Here is an 18736-nt window from a genome sequence, read left to right as displayed (position 1 = left end):
CAATGCTTCTCAAAAGGTTTATTTGAAATCTAGAAGATGTACACAACTAAGCCCAGTCCTACATAAAGGCAATAATTCACAGAACCTTGCCCAATAAAATCTTACAGCTATGCCGAGCTTTTCACAAAGCAGGACAAGAACAGTGTACCTTGCTAAGATCCGCACTGTTTGCAGTCTCCATCCCCAGCAGGTGGACTAAAAATTCTGCTGGTAGAGCACTTCCCAACCAGACAATGAACCGCAAACCATCATTCAGAAGAAAAGCTCCACGAGGATCCAACCTTCCAGCCGTGAGTGGCAAGGGCTGAATAGAATTGACATCCCCTCCGCCCTTCATCCAAATTCAAAGACATTAAAAAAAAAACGAGTTCAAAATTATCTTCTAGCAAGCTCAGACAAATCAATAAACAAGAGATGAATGGCCTTACCTTGATAAGGTACTCATCCAGCCGAAACATGGATGGGTAGAGAAGGTTAAGAAGACAAGGAATAGACATGACCATCATGTCAAAACAAGCAGACAGGCGCTCATCTAATGTAGCACCAGCATGGCCTCCCCGCAGAGCAAGGCATTTATACAGAGACAAGCAATAGAGGGGCAAAAGCTTGAGAGACTCTGGATAGATAAGCCTCCCAGTCAAAGGATGCTGCACACCATACAAGTTCTGATACTCACGCAGGGCACGGACCAGCTTTGCCTGCACTAACTGCTGTTGCACCTCCTCTAGTTTTGAAGTGAGTGATTTCTCTAAGGCTGCAAGGAGAGCACCATCACTTAATTTTTGGCATATCCTTGACCTAGGCAATGTTGATAAAACAGCACTCGTTACTACTATGATGATAAAACCCTGCAACATAATTAGAAGAGAACCATACCTAGCCTGCCCATCAACATCACAATGGCACCAGTATCAGCACTTCGATACATTTCATTCAATTCTGAAGTAAGAGGAGCAGCGAATGTATGTATCCGGATGCGTCTCTCTCCATTTGATGATGTGTATCTTTACAAAATGGTCAAGTACATACAAAAATATCAATGCAAATTTAGAGCTGAGAAACCCATCCACAAGGCCTTTAAACTATCATCCAAATTGATGTGTTTGTTGTTCCATATGTCAGAACATGATGCTGAAAAGCTTGATGATTAAGTTGTTACATTCCTTTCGCTTGAAACCACAAGGACGTCAGTCAGGTCCAATCAAGTCATTGAGAGAATATCTACTAGACGAGTATGGAGCCTCTGTGTCTCGTGGAAGCCTTTGACCTAGAGTAATGAGTTAACTGTTCAATAAGACAGGAGAGAGAGAATACACAGACACCTATTGAGTCCCAAGACCCCCATCGACAGTTCCCCCCCTTTTAGTGTATTTGCTTATATTATGGAATTGAGACATGTACATCAGATCTTTGACCTTGACCTTCTCATCTCTCCTTCCTTTCTTGTTGACTTTGGCCAGTGGTATCCAAACTCTCCATTTTTCAGTCTTGCTGTCCAAATGGGATCCTTGTTAGAACAACCCAACTCTTGGTATTCTCTAGAATTGCCTTTGCCTTTGTCTTTTGTGAAGTGGAGTGCTATTATCTTGGTCTTGGATGCTCTTGAAAATGCTTGTAGACCTGCTTCCCAACTATGAAGTCAGACGCCAAATGAGAAAGTGGAGAGGCCTAGGCCCTGTTTATGGGATAATCCTTGTGCTAGTTGGACCAACTAACACAAGTCAGCCACCCTTTTGCAAGCCCTTCAAAAGTTACTTAACACATTCAAACTGGGCTAAAAGGTGTCCAACCCTTGGCCCCTAGACAAAGCTAGTCTACACATAGGCTGCCCAGAATTGGCCCACCCTGCTACCCATGGTGCTGTCCACCCTTCCCAAGAAAGAAATCTAATACCCGACTTGTCTGCTTGATGTTCGGCGACCGGCACTTGGCCTAATAAGCTACCACGACATCTGTACACACCTCAACTCCTAGTAGGTTACAAGACTGTGCAGAGTTCATGCACAGAGGATTGCCCAGACCTACCCAAGCCTTCTCTCTGTTGGCTTGTAGGGCTTTGAAGAGCTTGCTGCAGTGTCATGTGCAAGACATGTGCAGGCTAGTCCAAGGGCTGATCCTTGAAGGGCAACAAGATAAAGAACCAGATAAGAACCAGTTTTTGGCTCGACTCTAGAGCTATAGCAGCTAAGGCATGGGCAGGAAGGCAGTGGGAATAACCAGGAGGCTGTTGGCCAGGATGCATGAGGAGAGATCTCTGTCGGCTGTAGCAAGTTGGGGACTTTGTCCAGGGGACCTGGCCGACCTAGGTCAGCCAGCCCATCAAGGTCTTCAAGGCCTATAAATAGGCAAGGCTATGCTTCTTGTCACTCATTCAGTTCCTAGTGAACTGAGTGATAGATTTAGATGTAGATCTAGGTGTTTTACCACCTTTTGATGGGGCAGCCAGTTGGCTAGCCAAGAAAGTACCTTTTTGTACCATAGAATATACTGAATACTTAGCTATCTCTCTATCTTCTGTATGTGTTTTGCATCAACCATGTTCTAGGATGGTGTTTAGGGCTGAAAGAAGACTCCAAGAGCTTCCGCATGTGACATTGGTATCAAAGCATCAGGCTCAACAAGGCTAAACACTGATTCAGTCCTAGATGAAGGTGCTCAGTCCAAGGGAAGGAACACAAGACATGGAAGAAGTTCCCAGGAGGTTGGTTGGTGGTGTTCCACAAGGCCCAAAGGGAATGGCAGTCCTGTGACTCGGGTGCCACTTGGGGCAAACCAGGAAAGGCTTTCAGGCAACGGTTCCAAGGGAGGACGATCCTCCACGAGGTGGAGTGAGAGTGCCAGACTCCATACTCCAAAAAAGAAGTTCGAAGAAAGTGTTTAGGGACAGGGCATGAAGGGAAAGGGGACAGGATGGAACAGATGCATAGATCTTCATAATAGTTGGAGTGGATTTGGAGATCGGGCAGGGTGTTCACTGAAAAGGTTGCCATGAAGGGAAGGATGACACGTTTGGGAATCCGGGGATGGACAATGGGATGATGATAGTCATCCAAGAATAGAATTCGAAATCCCATCATCAAGTTTAGTAGAGGGGGATGTCATGTGCAAGACATGTGCAGGCTAATCCCAAGGTTGATCCTTGTAGGGCAACAAGATAAAGAACCAGTTTTTGGCTTAACTCTGGGCACCAAGGCAGTGGGAATAACCAGGAGGCTGTTGGCCAGTGTGCATGAGAAGAGATCTCTGTTAGCTGTAGCAAGTCGGGGACTTTGTCCAGGGGACTTGGCCGACAACACGTCAGCCAGCCCACCAAGGTCTTCAAGGCCTATAAATAGGCAAGGCTATGCTTCTTGTCACTCATTCACTTCCTAGTGAACCAAGTCATAGATTTAGATGTAGATCTAGGTGTTTTACCACCTTTTGATGGGGCAGCCAGTTGGCTAGCCAAGAATATACCTTTTGGTACTATACTGAATACTCAGCTATCTCTCTTTCTCTTTATCTTCTGTATGCGTTTTGCATCAAGCATGTTCTAGGATGGTGTTTAGGGCTGAAAGAAGATTCCCAGAGCTTCCGCATGTGACATGCAGGTAGCTACCACACACACAGAGAAGGAGAGTTGGCGGTGGTGGAAACCTCACGTCAATGTATGAGTGAGGATTGTTTCATTAGCTAAAGTAGAAGGCCCTAAATCAAAGGCCCAAAGGGGTCCAAGCATTATGTGCCATGTGTCCCTATAAAAGTGTAAGTGACTCTAAGGTTTTAAAAACCACTCAAAAAGGCCTAGTGTGCCTAGCACTATTACCTCCTAATTCCTACATGCAATTCCACTACAAATGTGCGTATCTCCTACACCCTCTGGTGACAAGTAACATGTCCTTGGCATGGGGATCACAACGCGGGACAATGCACATCACTCGCCCAAAAGTGGCACATAATTCTGTTGAGAACTGTCACCACCTTGGAAAAATACTCCACGCCAAATTATTGCACATTAACGTCTTAAAGGCAAAAAATTATTGCATATAAATTGCATGATTTGCATATTCTTGTGCCATCCTCCTCCATCTACAGCAACTAGGGTCCATCTTGTGTTGGAAAATCGAGTGTGCGGGTGTTCAGCTAGCAAAAGTTCACTCATGTTGTGATTTGAGGGGAGGCAAGAGTCATCCACATTATTGTGTGTGTGTAAAGTTTTATTGCTCAAAGGTTATTTGTGTGGTGAATGTAATGGAGGTTCTAAGGTTCTATATGATGTAAGAAGTGGTGCATTTGAGGAGCATCATGGGCTGATTAAGAGAATCATGGGTCAAAAAAATTAGACTCGATAGAAATATTCTAGGGAGTAAATCATGGAAATATTGTGGAATCTAGATGCTTCCTTGTTGAGCTACGAATTGATGCAACCCAATATTTATTGTCAAAGCTAAATTTAAAGATTTTAATTTCTTGCCTTGATTTGTGTGTCATTGTTTAAGTTTATCGTAATCAAAATTTGATTGGTTCAATCTTCTAGCCATGAAGTTTATTACTGGCTTTGATCCACCCTAGGTTTCTTCCCAGAGACTGGGGACGTTAGCACCTGGCTTTGGTGTGGCCCTACCTCAGAATAATTGTCACATGCATCCCGCACATCAATGCCATGGACATGACTCTACAAGAAAGTGCAAGCCCTTTGATTTGACACCCGGTCCCTTGTGAGCCCTTGTCCAGGGACATGTCAGCTAGTGTGCCACCAAACGAGGAAGTCGGAAGGCCTACAATCCTTGTCCATGGGCACGATTCGGCCAACATTTCACAAGTCCTAACAAAGTGTCGTAAAAGCAACTTAATGCGTTCAAATTGGGGTAAAAAGGTGCCCAACCCTTTGCCCCTTGGCCATACCAGCCCATGCATGCTTAGGCTGCCCAAAACTGGTCAAAAACTGCCCCATGGGCTGGCCACCATTCTGTCCATCCCTTCCCTAGCAAGTCGGCCTTGATATCCGGCACCTAGCACCTGGCCTAATAAGTTACCATGGCATCTATACACACCTCTAACTCCAAGTGGATTACAAAACTTTGCAGGGTAAACGAACAAAAGACTGCATCGATTTACCCAAGCCTACCCTCATGGGGATTGGCCTAACATGTCCCTTGACTAGGGGCTACAACAGGGTACAGTGCATATCACATGTTATGCCACATGGCACCCATGTGTGGAATGCACGTGACTTTTTTCAACTTGAGGTTCCCATAAGTGTCTGCAAAACCATTGCAGCATAGAAAGCATACGGAATGCTCATGATCAGTTCACATTGACACAAAAGCACTCTACTAGGGCACAGATGAAAGGAGATACCATGGTACATTATGATCCAATCAATAAAGACCATTCATGACAATTTGGTGGGGCTAATACACAGCCTACGGAGCATAATGGAGCAGATAAAGTGCTCATTTACGAAAGTCGAGAGCCTGCACTCCTATGTCTAATATAGATAGTCCTAGCCTTACATGCACGCATCATATGCAGCATGTAGCCCCCTAAAGACGCCCCTTGGAAGTTTAAAGGCAACCCCCCTTTTTAGCATCTTGTGTACACTAAGCACAAACACTACAGCCAGAGACTCGGTGAGATACCAGAAGCAGCCTTATGATCATGCATCAAGTTCCAAATCTTCAGCCACCAACCATTCAATAATACAGGGATACAGCAAAGCAGCTTGGAAGTAAGCCGTTTGAGAAGTCAAAAGTGTCTCTTCAAGTGTCAACTGCATCGCAAAAACCTTATCACAATCAACAGCTGGAAGTGCCATCAGATCGGAGCTGCGCAGCATGAAATGCCCATGATATGTATTGAACCTCATACCTGTAACAACATCCAATGTCCTATCTTAAAACATCTTCCAAAAACACACACATACAAGACTGACGACATCCTGTGTAAATTTGCTTTTAAAAAGCTACTTGATTTGTAGTCGGAGTCTTGCACCTTTTCCACAACGTATCCTCAGTACAGCCTCCCATGCTGTCTCTCTTGTAAGATCCCTAGCAAGCTCATAGCTAAATTTTTCTCTGCTCAAGTGTGGCTGGAAAGAGGGGTAAAAGTAAACCTGTCCAGCAGTATATTTTGCTAAAGTACCTGATGTCAACAAACCCACCTTAGTACTGAGCAAAATCTCACAGCAACAATGTGAAAAAAAGAAAAATATTCCAAACCTAAGGAGGCCAAATCGATATAATTTTCAGCAAAAGCATAGAGGTTGACGCCAATTTGAAACTTGGAAAAATCAGCTGCCATTTGTTTGTAAAAAGGTTCCTCTGGATTACGCAAAGAAGGCTCTTTGTCGGACCCATATATCCGTGGATCATCACCCCTGATTTTGAGGCGCCCAACCCCTAAGGAAGGCAAGGTGCTTTGAAAAAGTAGCAACTTGCCTCCAAGTTGGCTCTGCAGAAACGGCAGGCACTTACTAAAGCAATAGAAAGGCTATCAGAAAGATAATGAACCCCATAATACCAGCAGACATCTACTCAAACGGACTAAGCATTCAACATGGTCACATACCATGATCATAAATACTGCTCGGAGTGCAGGCCCAACAGCTGATTCTACATTTGAGTTGTCCTTAAACATGGATGGAAGGATGTTCAGCAATGTTTCCACTACTGCTCGAGACTCGGAAAGGTTTACGAGTAGATCATCTGGCATGGGTAAGAATGGATCGTCCAGATCCGCAACCACCATCATTTGAGGTTGTGTCAATGAAGACTGCCACAAACCACACAACAATCTTCAATCTGCTATTCTTGTGGTTTCTATCACCGCTACTTCTTCAGCATCAACTATGTGACCAGTCGTTCACAGGTATAAGGACTGACCTTTAGGCTGTAGAAATGTAAAGTACTGTCAAAGGTCAAAAAGCCAATTTGAGTCCTTGGATATCCAGGAAGCTTGTCCAAACAAGACCTTATCGTATCCATTGCAATCTGCATCGTTCCAAACACATGGAGTTCACTATTGATCAGCCATGTTTATCTCCCTTCCAAAACACTACTGAAAGAAACAGCAAAACCGAATCAAGCATGATTCCTGTTACCTGCAGCATACCATTCTTGATTGCAGATGAGGACACATCGATAAGAAAGAAGTACACCGGTGGCATTGGAGGCCGCACCATGTATTCAGCAGGGGCAATAAATTCTACACTTCCTTGAGATAGTTCTGGACGCTCCTCAGCATCTTTTCGCCTTCCGTTTTCATCAAGTGGGCAGTAGTACTCCGAGGGAACTGCATAGATGCAACTCATATCAAACTCCGGCAATTATTCGCAATGAAGAGCTACAATAAGGAAAGGATTGCAAGTAGCAAGAGCAAGTACACGAAAAGACACGTGCCTTCATTATTCAAACCACATAAATTACATCTCCACCGCCTTCCATTGTCTGTGAAAACCACATAGGGGTTGATATATGTTCTGCAGCGACGACAGCGAACAATGCCTGAAGTGCCAAAATCTATGACAGGCACTTCCTCCTGCAAAAACAAAGAGGAACTGGTAACCCAAGCAGATACAGTATTTGCAGCAGCATCTTCACCCATGCAATAGCAACCTTAACTTCAGCTACATACGTTCAGAGGGGCCTCAGCAAGTGGATGCACAACCGCTCCTAGAGGGAGATGCCACCTGGCTGCCACCGACTGAGAATTTGGGAGTGAACCACTTGTTAGACGGAGGTATCTACCATTACAGTTTGCTGCTGATGACAGCACAGGATATTGTGTTGCCGCTGATGGTCGCGGTAAAGAATTTGGATCAACAGTTGCTTCCATGGATCCTGGTACAGCTGCCACAGACAGGGATTGAAACTCTTCTACTAAACCTTGCATGCTTTGAAAGGGAGGATCTCTCCCATGATAAGGAAGAGAACCTAAATTTGACTGTCCATCCAATGACATGGGAGGCCGTCCTCCTATATACTGTGGATATTGTGAGGCCTGCAGTCCAGGTTGTGGGGCAACTGGCCTAAATGAAGTTGCTTGAACCACCGCTGCAGGCATATGAGGGGGCACCGCATGAGGTAAACTGTGGCTACCAGTTTGTCCTGGAAAACCAGGGGGTGCAGGCGCCGAGTTTAGCAGAGCAGGGGACTGGTAAGTTGCTGGTGTAGTAGCCTGAGGTAACACAAAGGCGGGTGGACCCCTTTGAGGAACTGCCCTCATTGCATTTGGTGGAGTTGCAACCGACCCAGATACAGTTAACTGACTCACTGGTGCAGCAATTTGGCTTGGTGGAAACGATCCTGAAATGGGTGTCTGATTCACTGGAGTAGCCATCTGGCTAGTCAAAAACGGCCCAGATACGGGAATCTGATTTGGGGCAGCCAATTGGCCCATCTGAGGTGGCCCAGAAAGAGGTGGATGATTCACTGGAGTAGCCTGAAGTGACCCAGGTATGGGTGCCTGATTCAATGGACTGGCCATTTGACCCGTGGAAAATGATCCAGAGATGCCTGGCTGATTCACTCCAGTTGGCAGAAACGATCCAGAAACGGGCGTCTGATTTGATGTAGCAGCCCATTGGCCTGTTGCAAAAGGCCCGGAGATGGCCGTCTGATTGACAGGTGTAGCTGTTTGACCCATCAGAAAAGACCCAGGGATGGGATTCTGGTTATGTGGATTTGCTGTTTGTCCCATGGATGCAGTAGGCGGAGGTGGCCGTGTCATCACTGAACCTGCCAAAGGAGGGCGTGCATTAGGAGGTGGAAAGGAAGGTAATGTGCCAGGGGCACCTGAGAATGTGGGAGGCATGGGCGCCCTTTGATATATCTGCCCCAATGCTGTCGCTGATAGCGGCCCAGTCACAGTACCTGACTGGGTTGCTGGGGCTCTAAATTTGTATGGAAAACCAGGACTCTGATCTGTTGTGAGAGGAGGCATTGGAGACCTCATCTGATACTGTGTTGGCAGTGCGTATGGTGGAGCTTGCGATGGAAAACCAGTCGTCATAGCAGAGTAGTACTGTGCCTTTGTATTTGATGCTGGATTTGGCTCGGATCCAATTCCTGCAGAGTCTTGGCGTGATGGCGTTGATGCCATCTCTACACAGCCTTTTTAAAAACAATAGCTGGGAGAAAAAACTTTCAAAACTCAAGTTTTTTGCAAATACCCTAAAAAGGAGTATATGCTTGCTCTGTCCTGTGCACAACCAAAAGCAAAACGATCTGATTTCAAGAAAAGGACGTCATAACGCAGAATTTGCTTGATCGGAGGAGATCGAGCTTCAAAGGACTGTGAAGAAGCGAGATCAAACGCGGGAAAACCCATAGAAAGATGAGAGAAAGATACCTGAAATCAAAATCTCTATTTGCCCTAAAAAGTCATAGCCAAAGCCAGACCTTCGCAAAGCTACCGTGGAGATCAGAACACCAGCTACGCCGAAGGAAATTCAGCAAAATATGCTTTGCATAAGCTAGGGTTCAGGGATGCTCTAACACGCCATAGACGTCTACTTTCGTATAGCTTCTGCAGAGCTCCGGAGATGGGCAGCTGCGACATCGTTCCCCCTCCTGTTCTTCAATGCAATACGCAGTCGTATCGTATAAGGAGCCGTATGTGTTACGTATATTGTTGGCTATTGATGTAGAGCTTTTTTTTGTTTTGTTTAAGTGTCGCCACTCTTGTGGAACCTTCAAGCTCATGCAATTTCTCATTTCAAAAAAGTTTGGCGAGAATCATTGCTTTTTATATACACTACTCACACACCTAACTCCAGTTACATGGACGCACAACACCGTAGAGAGCACCGATCGAACCCGCACCACTAGCTAGGACTTCATCCGCTTTACCCACTCCACTACAGCCGTGTTCGCACAATCTCTCATTTCGTCCTCCCTCTTCCAACAAATGTGTAAGTCACACACATAGAACACTACTCCACCTCTTCCTTCTCCTCTAGAACCACCAACTAAGCTCATGGAATTTACAATTTTCACCTCCTGCCTTCGACAGACATGAAAGTCAAAGAGAGAGAGAGAGAGAGAGAGAAAGCAAGAGAAAGAGAGAGACACGGGGGTATCACAAGAGCACATGTTTGTAGTTGAGATCTAGAGAGGTACTTAGATCGTCTCCTCTTCGTTAGTTGTCACTGTGCAGGAAAGAGAGAGAGAGAGAGAGAGAGAGAGAGAGAGGCCAAGCCCTGCGAGAGTCATAGATTGCCTTGCTCCTTTCGTGTGAGAGAAGAGAGACTACATGCATGCGTAGAGAGAGATCAGAACCTCTACAAGAAAGAGAAAGAGAGAGACAGAGGCCAAGCCCTGCAAGAGAGAGAGAGAGAGAGAGAGAGAGAGAGAGAGAGAGAATACCATGCTCCTTCCATCATCTCAAAGGAAGAGAAGACTCCTTGCATGTGTAGAGGGAAATTAAGACACATGTAGACATACTATTTGAAAAGATTATTTTCCATAATAGCAAACCTTTAAAACAATTCATATTAGGGTTTGCAAAGCTAAGAAACGTTGGAGTAAATAAAGTCTAAATAAGATTTCGGTACCATATTAAACATCCACACCTTTTTCTCTTTTTATTTGTGAAGGAAGAACACATACACCCTCTTTCACCCCTTTGTGGAGTGAGGGGGAGGGATGTGTTAGAATTATTACATCTCATGTGGGAACACTAGCTTACGTGGTGGTTGGCACTTTAGTATTTTGTCTTTTAGGCATTTTATTATTTTGTCCTCCAATCTTGTTGAGTTATGTATATAAGAGACCCTTTGTCTACCATTGTAACTCACTCATCATTGCTAATCAAGTCAAGCATTGTTTGTCTCTCTCTCTCTCTTTTCACTCGTGTGCTTGCTAATCAAGTCAAGCATTGTTCGTCTCTCTCTCTCTCTCTCTCTCTCTTTTCACTCGTGTGCTTGCTGGTGTCAATTCTGACATGGAGTTCGTGATCTCGGTGAGGGGAAAGGTGGCGGTCAACAATTGGCAAATTGGCAGATCGGCAGGTGGATCAGCAGACCAGCAAAAAAGTCGAGCAAAGGGCGACACCAAGCCTAAGAAGTGGGTAGCACAGGAGCACGAGGCAAGTAACGCCATGTGGAAGGTGAACAGGTGGAGCAGTTGTAGTGTAGCCCGAGCAGAAGAAGCAGCTCGCACAGGCGAAGCAGCCAAGCAGGAGCAGAAGGGGGAGACCCACAGTTGGCAGAGTTCGTGAACAGGCCTGTGTTTTTTTCCTTTTTAAAGACGCGCGGCAGTTTTTACAATTGACCCTTGAGTGCTTTTATGTATCGTTCCCACACTATGTTCTTGTTCATCGGATCTTGAAACATTCCCACCAAGCTTTCCCCAAAGCTGGCATCCTTTTGTGCATCCGTGCCTCGGTAATTGGTTTTACCTGAGCCAAGTATCACTTCGGTGTGTCCGAACCTACTTCAAGATGGTGCCACCATGTATGAACAAGGAGGACAAGCTTAACAAGATAAATTTTGCCCATTGGAAATTGACGATGAAAATATGGTTTCAGCAAAAGGGCTTATGGGATATCGTGGTGGACGGCAACGAGACTAGACCCCAACGCCCTGCCGGCAACAACCGATGGACCCGGCTCCAAGAGGAAGAATATCTTAAGTCAGTCGTCGACTGGGATATTCATAATTCCAAGGCCTTATCCGTAATTGTGTAGGCACTAACAAAGGAGGTGTCTCCGGCCATTCAAACATTGGAAACCGCCCATGCAATATGGTCCAAGTTGGCGAATCTCTTCGAGATTCAACTATGCGTGCAATCACATTGCTTGGACAATTGTTCAACCTCAAATTCCAAGCTCGCGGCTCCATGCAATCATTTTTTATGAAGGCAAAGCTTATCCATGATCAACTTTTGGCTATGAATAGTGCATTGTCTAGTAACCAACTAGCTGCCTTGGTTCTTACAAAGTTACCAGCAGAGTATGACGTGGTCTCTAAAGCATTGCGGTTTCAGGTTACAAAGAACAAGTTGACCTTAGTTCCTTTCTCATAGAAGAAGATACAATCTTGCTCTCCCAAGGCAAAGTGTGTATCTCACGTTTAACCGAGGATTTAGATCAAGCACTTGCTACGCAGGTAACAAAGAAGGGTAAGAGTCGTTTTAAATGTGGCAAGCAAGGTCATTTGTCACGGGATTGTACTTCAAAAGACAAGGACAAGAGCTCCTCAAAGAGCAAAGGCAAGGACACTTCCAAGAAAGGCAAGCAAAGAGGACAGTAGCAGTGACAAGGACAAGAGCTCCTCAAAGAGCAAAGGCAAGCAAGAAGACAGTAGCAGTGATAGTGATTCCGCCAAGGAATCGGAGGAGACTCACCAAGCCAAAGTGGCTCAATAGTGATTCTGCCAAGGAATCGGAGGAGACTCACCAAGCCAAAGTGGCTCAAGCCACCATGGAGTTGAAATGCAAGGACACTTCCAAGAAAGGCAAGCAAGAGGACAATAGCAGTAATAGTGATTCCGCCAAGGAATCGGAGGAGACTCACCAAACCAAAGTGGCTCAAGCCACCATGGAGTTGAAATGCAAGCAAAAGTGGGCTATGGTGGATCAAATGCAGAGATCAACATGATTAGAAGGTGATTAGAATATTATTAAGACAAGATTAGTGCTCAATAATCTAATAGCTTAATGAAGGCATGGATACACTTGATTCTCTCATCAGTAGATTCTTCTCACCTTTTCATTGCTACCCACTTAATTACAGACCCGCTTTTACAGTCTCTTGCCCTAAGGGCTTGTTCCCGCACACACCCATTCACTTGCATATTTCAACACCTCCCCTCAAGTGAATAATTCTAGCACACCTGGACCCTATACCAAGTTTCCCTCTTACTTGGTACTAGGTAGCCCGCGACCAGTGCCTCAAGTCCTGCCTTGGTTTGAGTATTCATAAAAAGGAAAAGACATTGACCCACTACTACCATATAGCACAATCCCTTAAATTCTTAGATCTTATATGTACTCAAATGCATTTATTTGGGGAAGGTCAATTATGACTTTGTAGTGTGTTTCTATCACTATGGAGAAATCTCAAAGTTTGATGGTTCCAAATATCATACATGGAGCATCAAGATGCAGATGGGATTAGTAGATTGAGAACTCTAGGCCATAGTTAATGGCACATAGAGAAGGCCTTCTAGGGATCTTGATAGTATCACTAAGTGGACGAGTAATGACTCAAAGGCATTATCATTTATCATTTGTGGGTTAGCAGATAACCAAATTCATGAAGTGAGCTCCTCCAAGAGCTCTCATGAAGTATGGACTTGTCTTAGATCCATAATTGGCCAAGTTAATGTAGCAGCAAGGATGTTTCTTTGAAAGAAGCTATATAGGCTTGAAATGGATGACAAGGAGACAGAAGCTAACCATATGAACAATGTCAAGGGTTTAAAATATCAACTCAGTGGAGCTATGGTTACCATTGATGAAGAGGAAGCAGTCTTTATCTTACTTTTTGCTAGTATGACTAATGCCTATGAGCAATGTGTGTCTGCTCTTGCCAACCAAACTAACATGACCCTGGCATCAGTTGCCTCATCTTTGATCCTTCAAGAAACCATGATGGAAGCCAAGAAGACTTCTAAGGAATCCATCTCACAAGTTCAAGTGGAATCAACTCTCATCATGGATGAGAAGAAGAAGAAGAAGTTTCTCTCGTGACTTGCTTTTACTGCAAGAGAAAGGGACATGAAGCCAAGGTTTTTTTCAAGAAGAAGCGGGATGAGGAGAACAAGAAGAAAGCATAAGGCTTTCTTCTCTTGCATTAAGGTAATCATGGTATTCATTGTTTATCACTTCTATTCATGATGTCTATTGTTCAATCTCTCATATGCTTGGTGTATTTATTCACTTATCACAATAGCATTGTGTATGCTTATGGGTGAGTTTGTTTATGTTTCTCAATCTAAGTGATTAACTATCATTAGCATTGCAATCTCATCTCCTATTTTTTAACACATCGTTAATAATTAGCAATGTAAATTGGTAAAATTAGTATGATAAACAACATGGATAAAGTTTTTATGATATATCTTATGGACAAATAAGATACACATCACTAAGAATTTGCACAAATAAGATAGGCTATGAAGTTGACAACTTAACACTAGGATCGAGCCATGAATTAAGCAAGATAAATTATACTCTAAACCCTAAAGGTGGCCTCCCTACTTTGATTAAGAAATCAAATGGCCATGGGATGCTATTAAAGAAGAGAAAGTTATGATTGAGGAGGCCATGAAATTTGATGAGTTGAATGAGGAAAGAGAGGGACACACCAAACACAAAATTAAATCAGCCTTGTGAGTAAATAGAAACAAGGGCCTACCAACACTAATGCGGTTGAGACCCAAAAATAAGTGGTAGGGCCACCATTCCCTCCTCTATTATTTGCTTAGAAAAAGCAATTGAAGAAGAGCACGTATAAGCCTTAGCCTAAAGATTTTGCAATTGACCTCTAGAGTTAGAAAATCATCCAAGGATCAAGAGCCCCTACCCCTTCCAACAAGCCCCTCAAAAATGGAAGAACGTAGGATCCATATGAAAGAGATTGCAAAATGATTCAAGTGGGTTTGATACACACCTTTGGATTAAATGTCAAATCGACCTTAGTGTAATGTCTCCCAAAACAATAAATTTATGATCATTAGCACAACAAAGGACACTAGGGTAACACCACGCATAAAGTATGTGAGCATACTTAGACTAGCTTACATATATTATTAAGTACTATAAATCAATATAACTTTATGAAGCATAAGGGTGACCATAACTTTATGAAGCATAAGAGTGACCATAAGCCTACTGATGCAAATGATGCTCCTAAAACAAAGTCATGGTAGACTATATTTCTAGAGAAATCATCATTGTGGATGTAATACTACATGGCTCCAAGGGAGAAAGGGATAAGCCCCACATACATGCCTCTTCATTGTTGAACACCATGAAAGTCTAGTGATAATAAAGAACACAAATTCAATTGGATGTTAGTTAATCTCAAGGGTAGTCACCTAGGACTAGGTTGCATATGCTCTAAACATGTGAACACTTTATTAGCCAGTATATGGATGTGCAAAATCTAGATGTTAGAGAATGCACTATGAATTGGCAACAACTTAAAGAGCCAACCACCACTTTTTGATTCCATTTTGGGAGAGCTCTCATTCAACATCAACACACTAATGGACAACTCAAGTTGACTCCATTTTGGGGAGACCTCTCATTCAACATTAAAACACCAATGGACATGGATTTCCATATATGCTATAAGACCCAACAACCACTTTGGGAGATATATGCTATAAGACCCAACAACCACTTTGGGAGAGCTCTCATTCAGCATTAACACACTAGTGGACAACTTAAGGTGCCAACCACTTTTGATTCCATTTTGGGGAGACCTCTCATTCAACATTAAAACACCAATGGACATGGATTTCCATATATGCTATAAGAGCCAACAAGCACTTTTGATTCCATTTTGGGAGAGCTCTCATTCAACATTAACACACTAATGGACAACTTAAGGTGCACACCACTTTTGATTCCATTTTGGGAGAGCTCTCATTCAACATTAACACACTAATGGACAACTTAAGGTGCACACCACTTTTGATTCCATTTTGGGGAGACCTCTCATTAACAATAAAACACCAATGGACATGGATTTCCATATAAACTACAAAGAGACAACAACCACTTTTGATTCCATTTTGGGGAGACCACTCATCAACAATAAAACACCAATGGACATGGATTTCCATATAAACTACAAAGAGACAACAACCACTTTTGATTCCATTTTGGGAGAACTCTCATTCAACATTAACACACTAGTGGACAACTCAAGGTGCCAACCACTTTTGATTCCATTTTGGGGAGAACTCTCATTCAACATTAAAACACCAATAATCACTTTCTTAGTTCCAACTTTTGTACAGGAGATGCTTCTGACTCCCTACACCATACCTCTTTTTATGCAAAGCTTTTAAAAAAGACCCAATATAAGAAAAGCAAGAACATGCTTTATCAAAAAGACCTAGAACAAGAAACAAAATGGAGTAACTTCACAAAATGCTTCTTTCTAAGCAACAACACCCAAGGTACTATATGTCATATAGGAAGGGGTATTGCCAATGAGTATCCTAGCATACTCTAAAGTTGTAATTGGGTGCAACATACATACTAGCCTCTTAATAGATTTTTGATACTTTGTGTTATTACACTAAATGTTGGTGTAGAGTGCTCGAGACGACACTAGGATATTGCCTCCAAGAATGTACCTCTACCTTAGACTACCTTAGACTACCTACATTGTACTTTAGTCAGATGTCAATAAAACATAAAACCACAGCAAAACTAAAAGACCTTAGGAAAATCCAACTAATAGAATTATTAAACCTCTCTAGATGATAGATATGAGGGCATATGGTACTAGTAGGGTTGCCTTAACTTAGGAAGTCCATTGGCTTGTGGCATTTGCCCTTGTGAAATATGTTGGTGATGGTATTGGAAGAAATTTTTATTGTCGACGTCAAGGGTGGATATGGGAGATGCTTAGATGAATAACCTACCTTACAAATGCACCCTTGCATGCCATCATGGTTTTGGGACTAACCCAATGAAAAGTAATGGATCAATGGTTCGATACAAGGATTGCAAAACAAAGTTTGGTTGCTCCTCCACCCATGGAAGTTTCTTGAAAAGTCTTGCTTAGAAATGACCCCCACTATACCCACGATGTGCTCCTTGCTCCTTATGTTAATTGCAACAAGATAATTCTACACTTTCCTATAGTCAACAAACCCTTTCTTCCCTAGGTTCAAAAACATTATAATGCAATGTGTGACATGGGATTAGAGTGGAGGACCTTCTTGACACTAGAAGATGGTTGAGTGAAGGACAAAGAAGAGATGGTTGTGATCGTTACACTTTCTTTCTATATAGTTGGGTTGGTTTTCACATCAAGGAGGATAAAAATTATGGGCACCACCTTGTTAATTGCTTTGATTAAATAAGATTACACAAAGATTCAAACTAAATGGTCATCAATTGGTATCTATTGAGCTACGATCAAAGAAGAGATTGGTCTTAATACATGTTTCACGTTGAACGATCATCAATTGATATCTGAGCTATGATTTTAGATAAAAAACCAAGGTAGTTAAAAAAAATTTATTATTTATGCTGTGCTCATTGTGTATGACTAATGTTTCTAGAAGGGGAGTGTCCTAGTTTCCCTCCTTTCCCTCTAGAGGGAAGTTTTCATGTGCATTAGGATGGAGGGTGGACAAGCCATGAATGAAGGTGTTTGGGAAATATTTGTAGGGGTGTTGTGTTTTTATATGATACTTGCATGTGATCATAAAAGCCACCAAGATCATGTGGGTCAATTGTTAGGAAGAAAAGCTATCAACATGAGCATGTGAGATCATAGAGGACCAAAAACTAGGCAAGAAACTTCAAGCAAATTCCAATAAAGAAAAGGAGAACACCTAAATACCATCATCAATGACACGATGCAACACTAATGCACAAATGATATTATGTAACACTACCTCAAAAAATAATCTCGTAAATGTGCACAACTATTGGGAATGCCAAGAAAGTAATGTGCTACAAGGAAAGTGTCATATGGTATGGGTGTGGGCTAATTAGTAGGAGAAGGAGAAGAGGGGACTTGCAATGGTTGAGATGTTACTTTGTGTCAGTGTGGGTCACCACATTAACACTACGGAGCTTGATGTTGCCGAGCATGGTTTTAATGGCCTTTTTGGATGTGAAAGGTTTTGATGAGGCGTGAGTTAGTTAGGAGGTGGGCTTCCAAAGAAGTGGTTGGCCTCTTTTTTTTGGGACCAATAATATTTATTTATATTAACTAATCGAAATCAGGCATACATCACCCCCAAAGACTTAACTCTCTACTCTTTTTTAACCTCATTCAAGATTTTACATAGAAATTCCCATCTTTCATCCTCACACAAGAAACAAGACTAATCCCACGAGATGTGATACCCTAGCAATAAGCAAGCCTCCATCATGGCCTCAATAGTGCAGCCCCGGGGGGGACTGTTTTTCTAACATACCCCCATGCTTTGACCAAACCTTGATAGTAGGTCTAGTGCCAACCGAGTTCTCAATAAAGGCAACAAATGGGTGATCCGTCTGTTTTTCCTTGCGGTACCATCTCTGAGTTTTAGGACCAAATATTGGAGGCCTTTTCTTCTCAATCCAACACTTTACCTGCTTCTGCTATACAGCCAACAATCAATCATTAGGGAGAGAACCCTAGTATTCATGAAGCTTAGCCAAAATCAGGGAAACATTCAAGGCATATTCCTCTGCAAGTTCTGAATCAAAATTCTAGAGATCTAATTTTATTTACATTACATACAAACCAACATATGCATACACATTTATACATTAACTTAGTATCCTGCAAACCTGTACATGTAGTCCTCAAAAACACAATTTCATTTTCCTACTAGGCCAGATTTCGCATAAGATGCAAGTTTTGATAATGTTAAACACCAACCCACTGAGCTCATCATTGACTACCCACTTCCCAAGTAACTAGTCCTCCCAAAAGGTTTGCATATTCAGACCCCTCTCTATCCACTTAGACATTTTGCACCAAGTGCTCCTTAGGGTTGGACATTCCCAAAACACATGCTTGCCACTTTCTATTGAAGACCTACATCTAGGGCAAATGCCACTAGCCATGT

General features: G+C 43.0%; 1 protein-coding gene across 1 annotated transcript in view; it reads right to left on the bottom strand.

Moving 5' to 3' along the window:
* LOC147621579 (protein transport protein SEC24 A-like) overlaps window positions 1–9698 on the bottom strand; it is a 38459-nt gene extending 28761 nt beyond the window's left edge. The window contains exons 1-12 of the mRNA XM_086824372.1: window positions 9331–9698; window positions 7615–9180; window positions 7380–7518; window positions 7082–7272; window positions 6864–6971; window positions 6550–6753; window positions 6201–6432; window positions 5974–6123; window positions 5694–5850; window positions 877–1004; window positions 429–754; window positions 149–331 (exon numbers count right to left, since the gene is read on the bottom strand). Of these exons, the coding sequence (XP_086680498.1) occupies window positions 149–331; window positions 429–754; window positions 877–1004; window positions 5694–5850; window positions 5974–6123; window positions 6201–6432; window positions 6550–6753; window positions 6864–6971; window positions 7082–7272; window positions 7380–7518; window positions 7615–9081 (3285 nt within the window). The 5' untranslated portion in view covers window positions 9082–9180; window positions 9331–9698. The remainder of the gene's footprint in view (window positions 1–148; window positions 332–428; window positions 755–876; window positions 1005–5693; window positions 5851–5973; window positions 6124–6200; window positions 6433–6549; window positions 6754–6863; window positions 6972–7081; window positions 7273–7379; window positions 7519–7614; window positions 9181–9330) is intronic.
* Window positions 9699–18736: the final 9038 nt, after the last annotated feature.

This window comes from Cibotium barometz, chromosome 30, assembly GCF_041138505.1.
Source record: "Cibotium barometz isolate CiBa-2024 chromosome 30, ASM4113850v1, whole genome shotgun sequence".
NCBI classification, from domain to species: domain Eukaryota; kingdom Viridiplantae; phylum Streptophyta; class Polypodiopsida; order Cyatheales; family Cibotiaceae; genus Cibotium; species Cibotium barometz.
The sequence above is the reverse complement of the archived record's forward strand: the minus strand, read 5'-3'. Positions and strand labels throughout refer to the sequence as shown.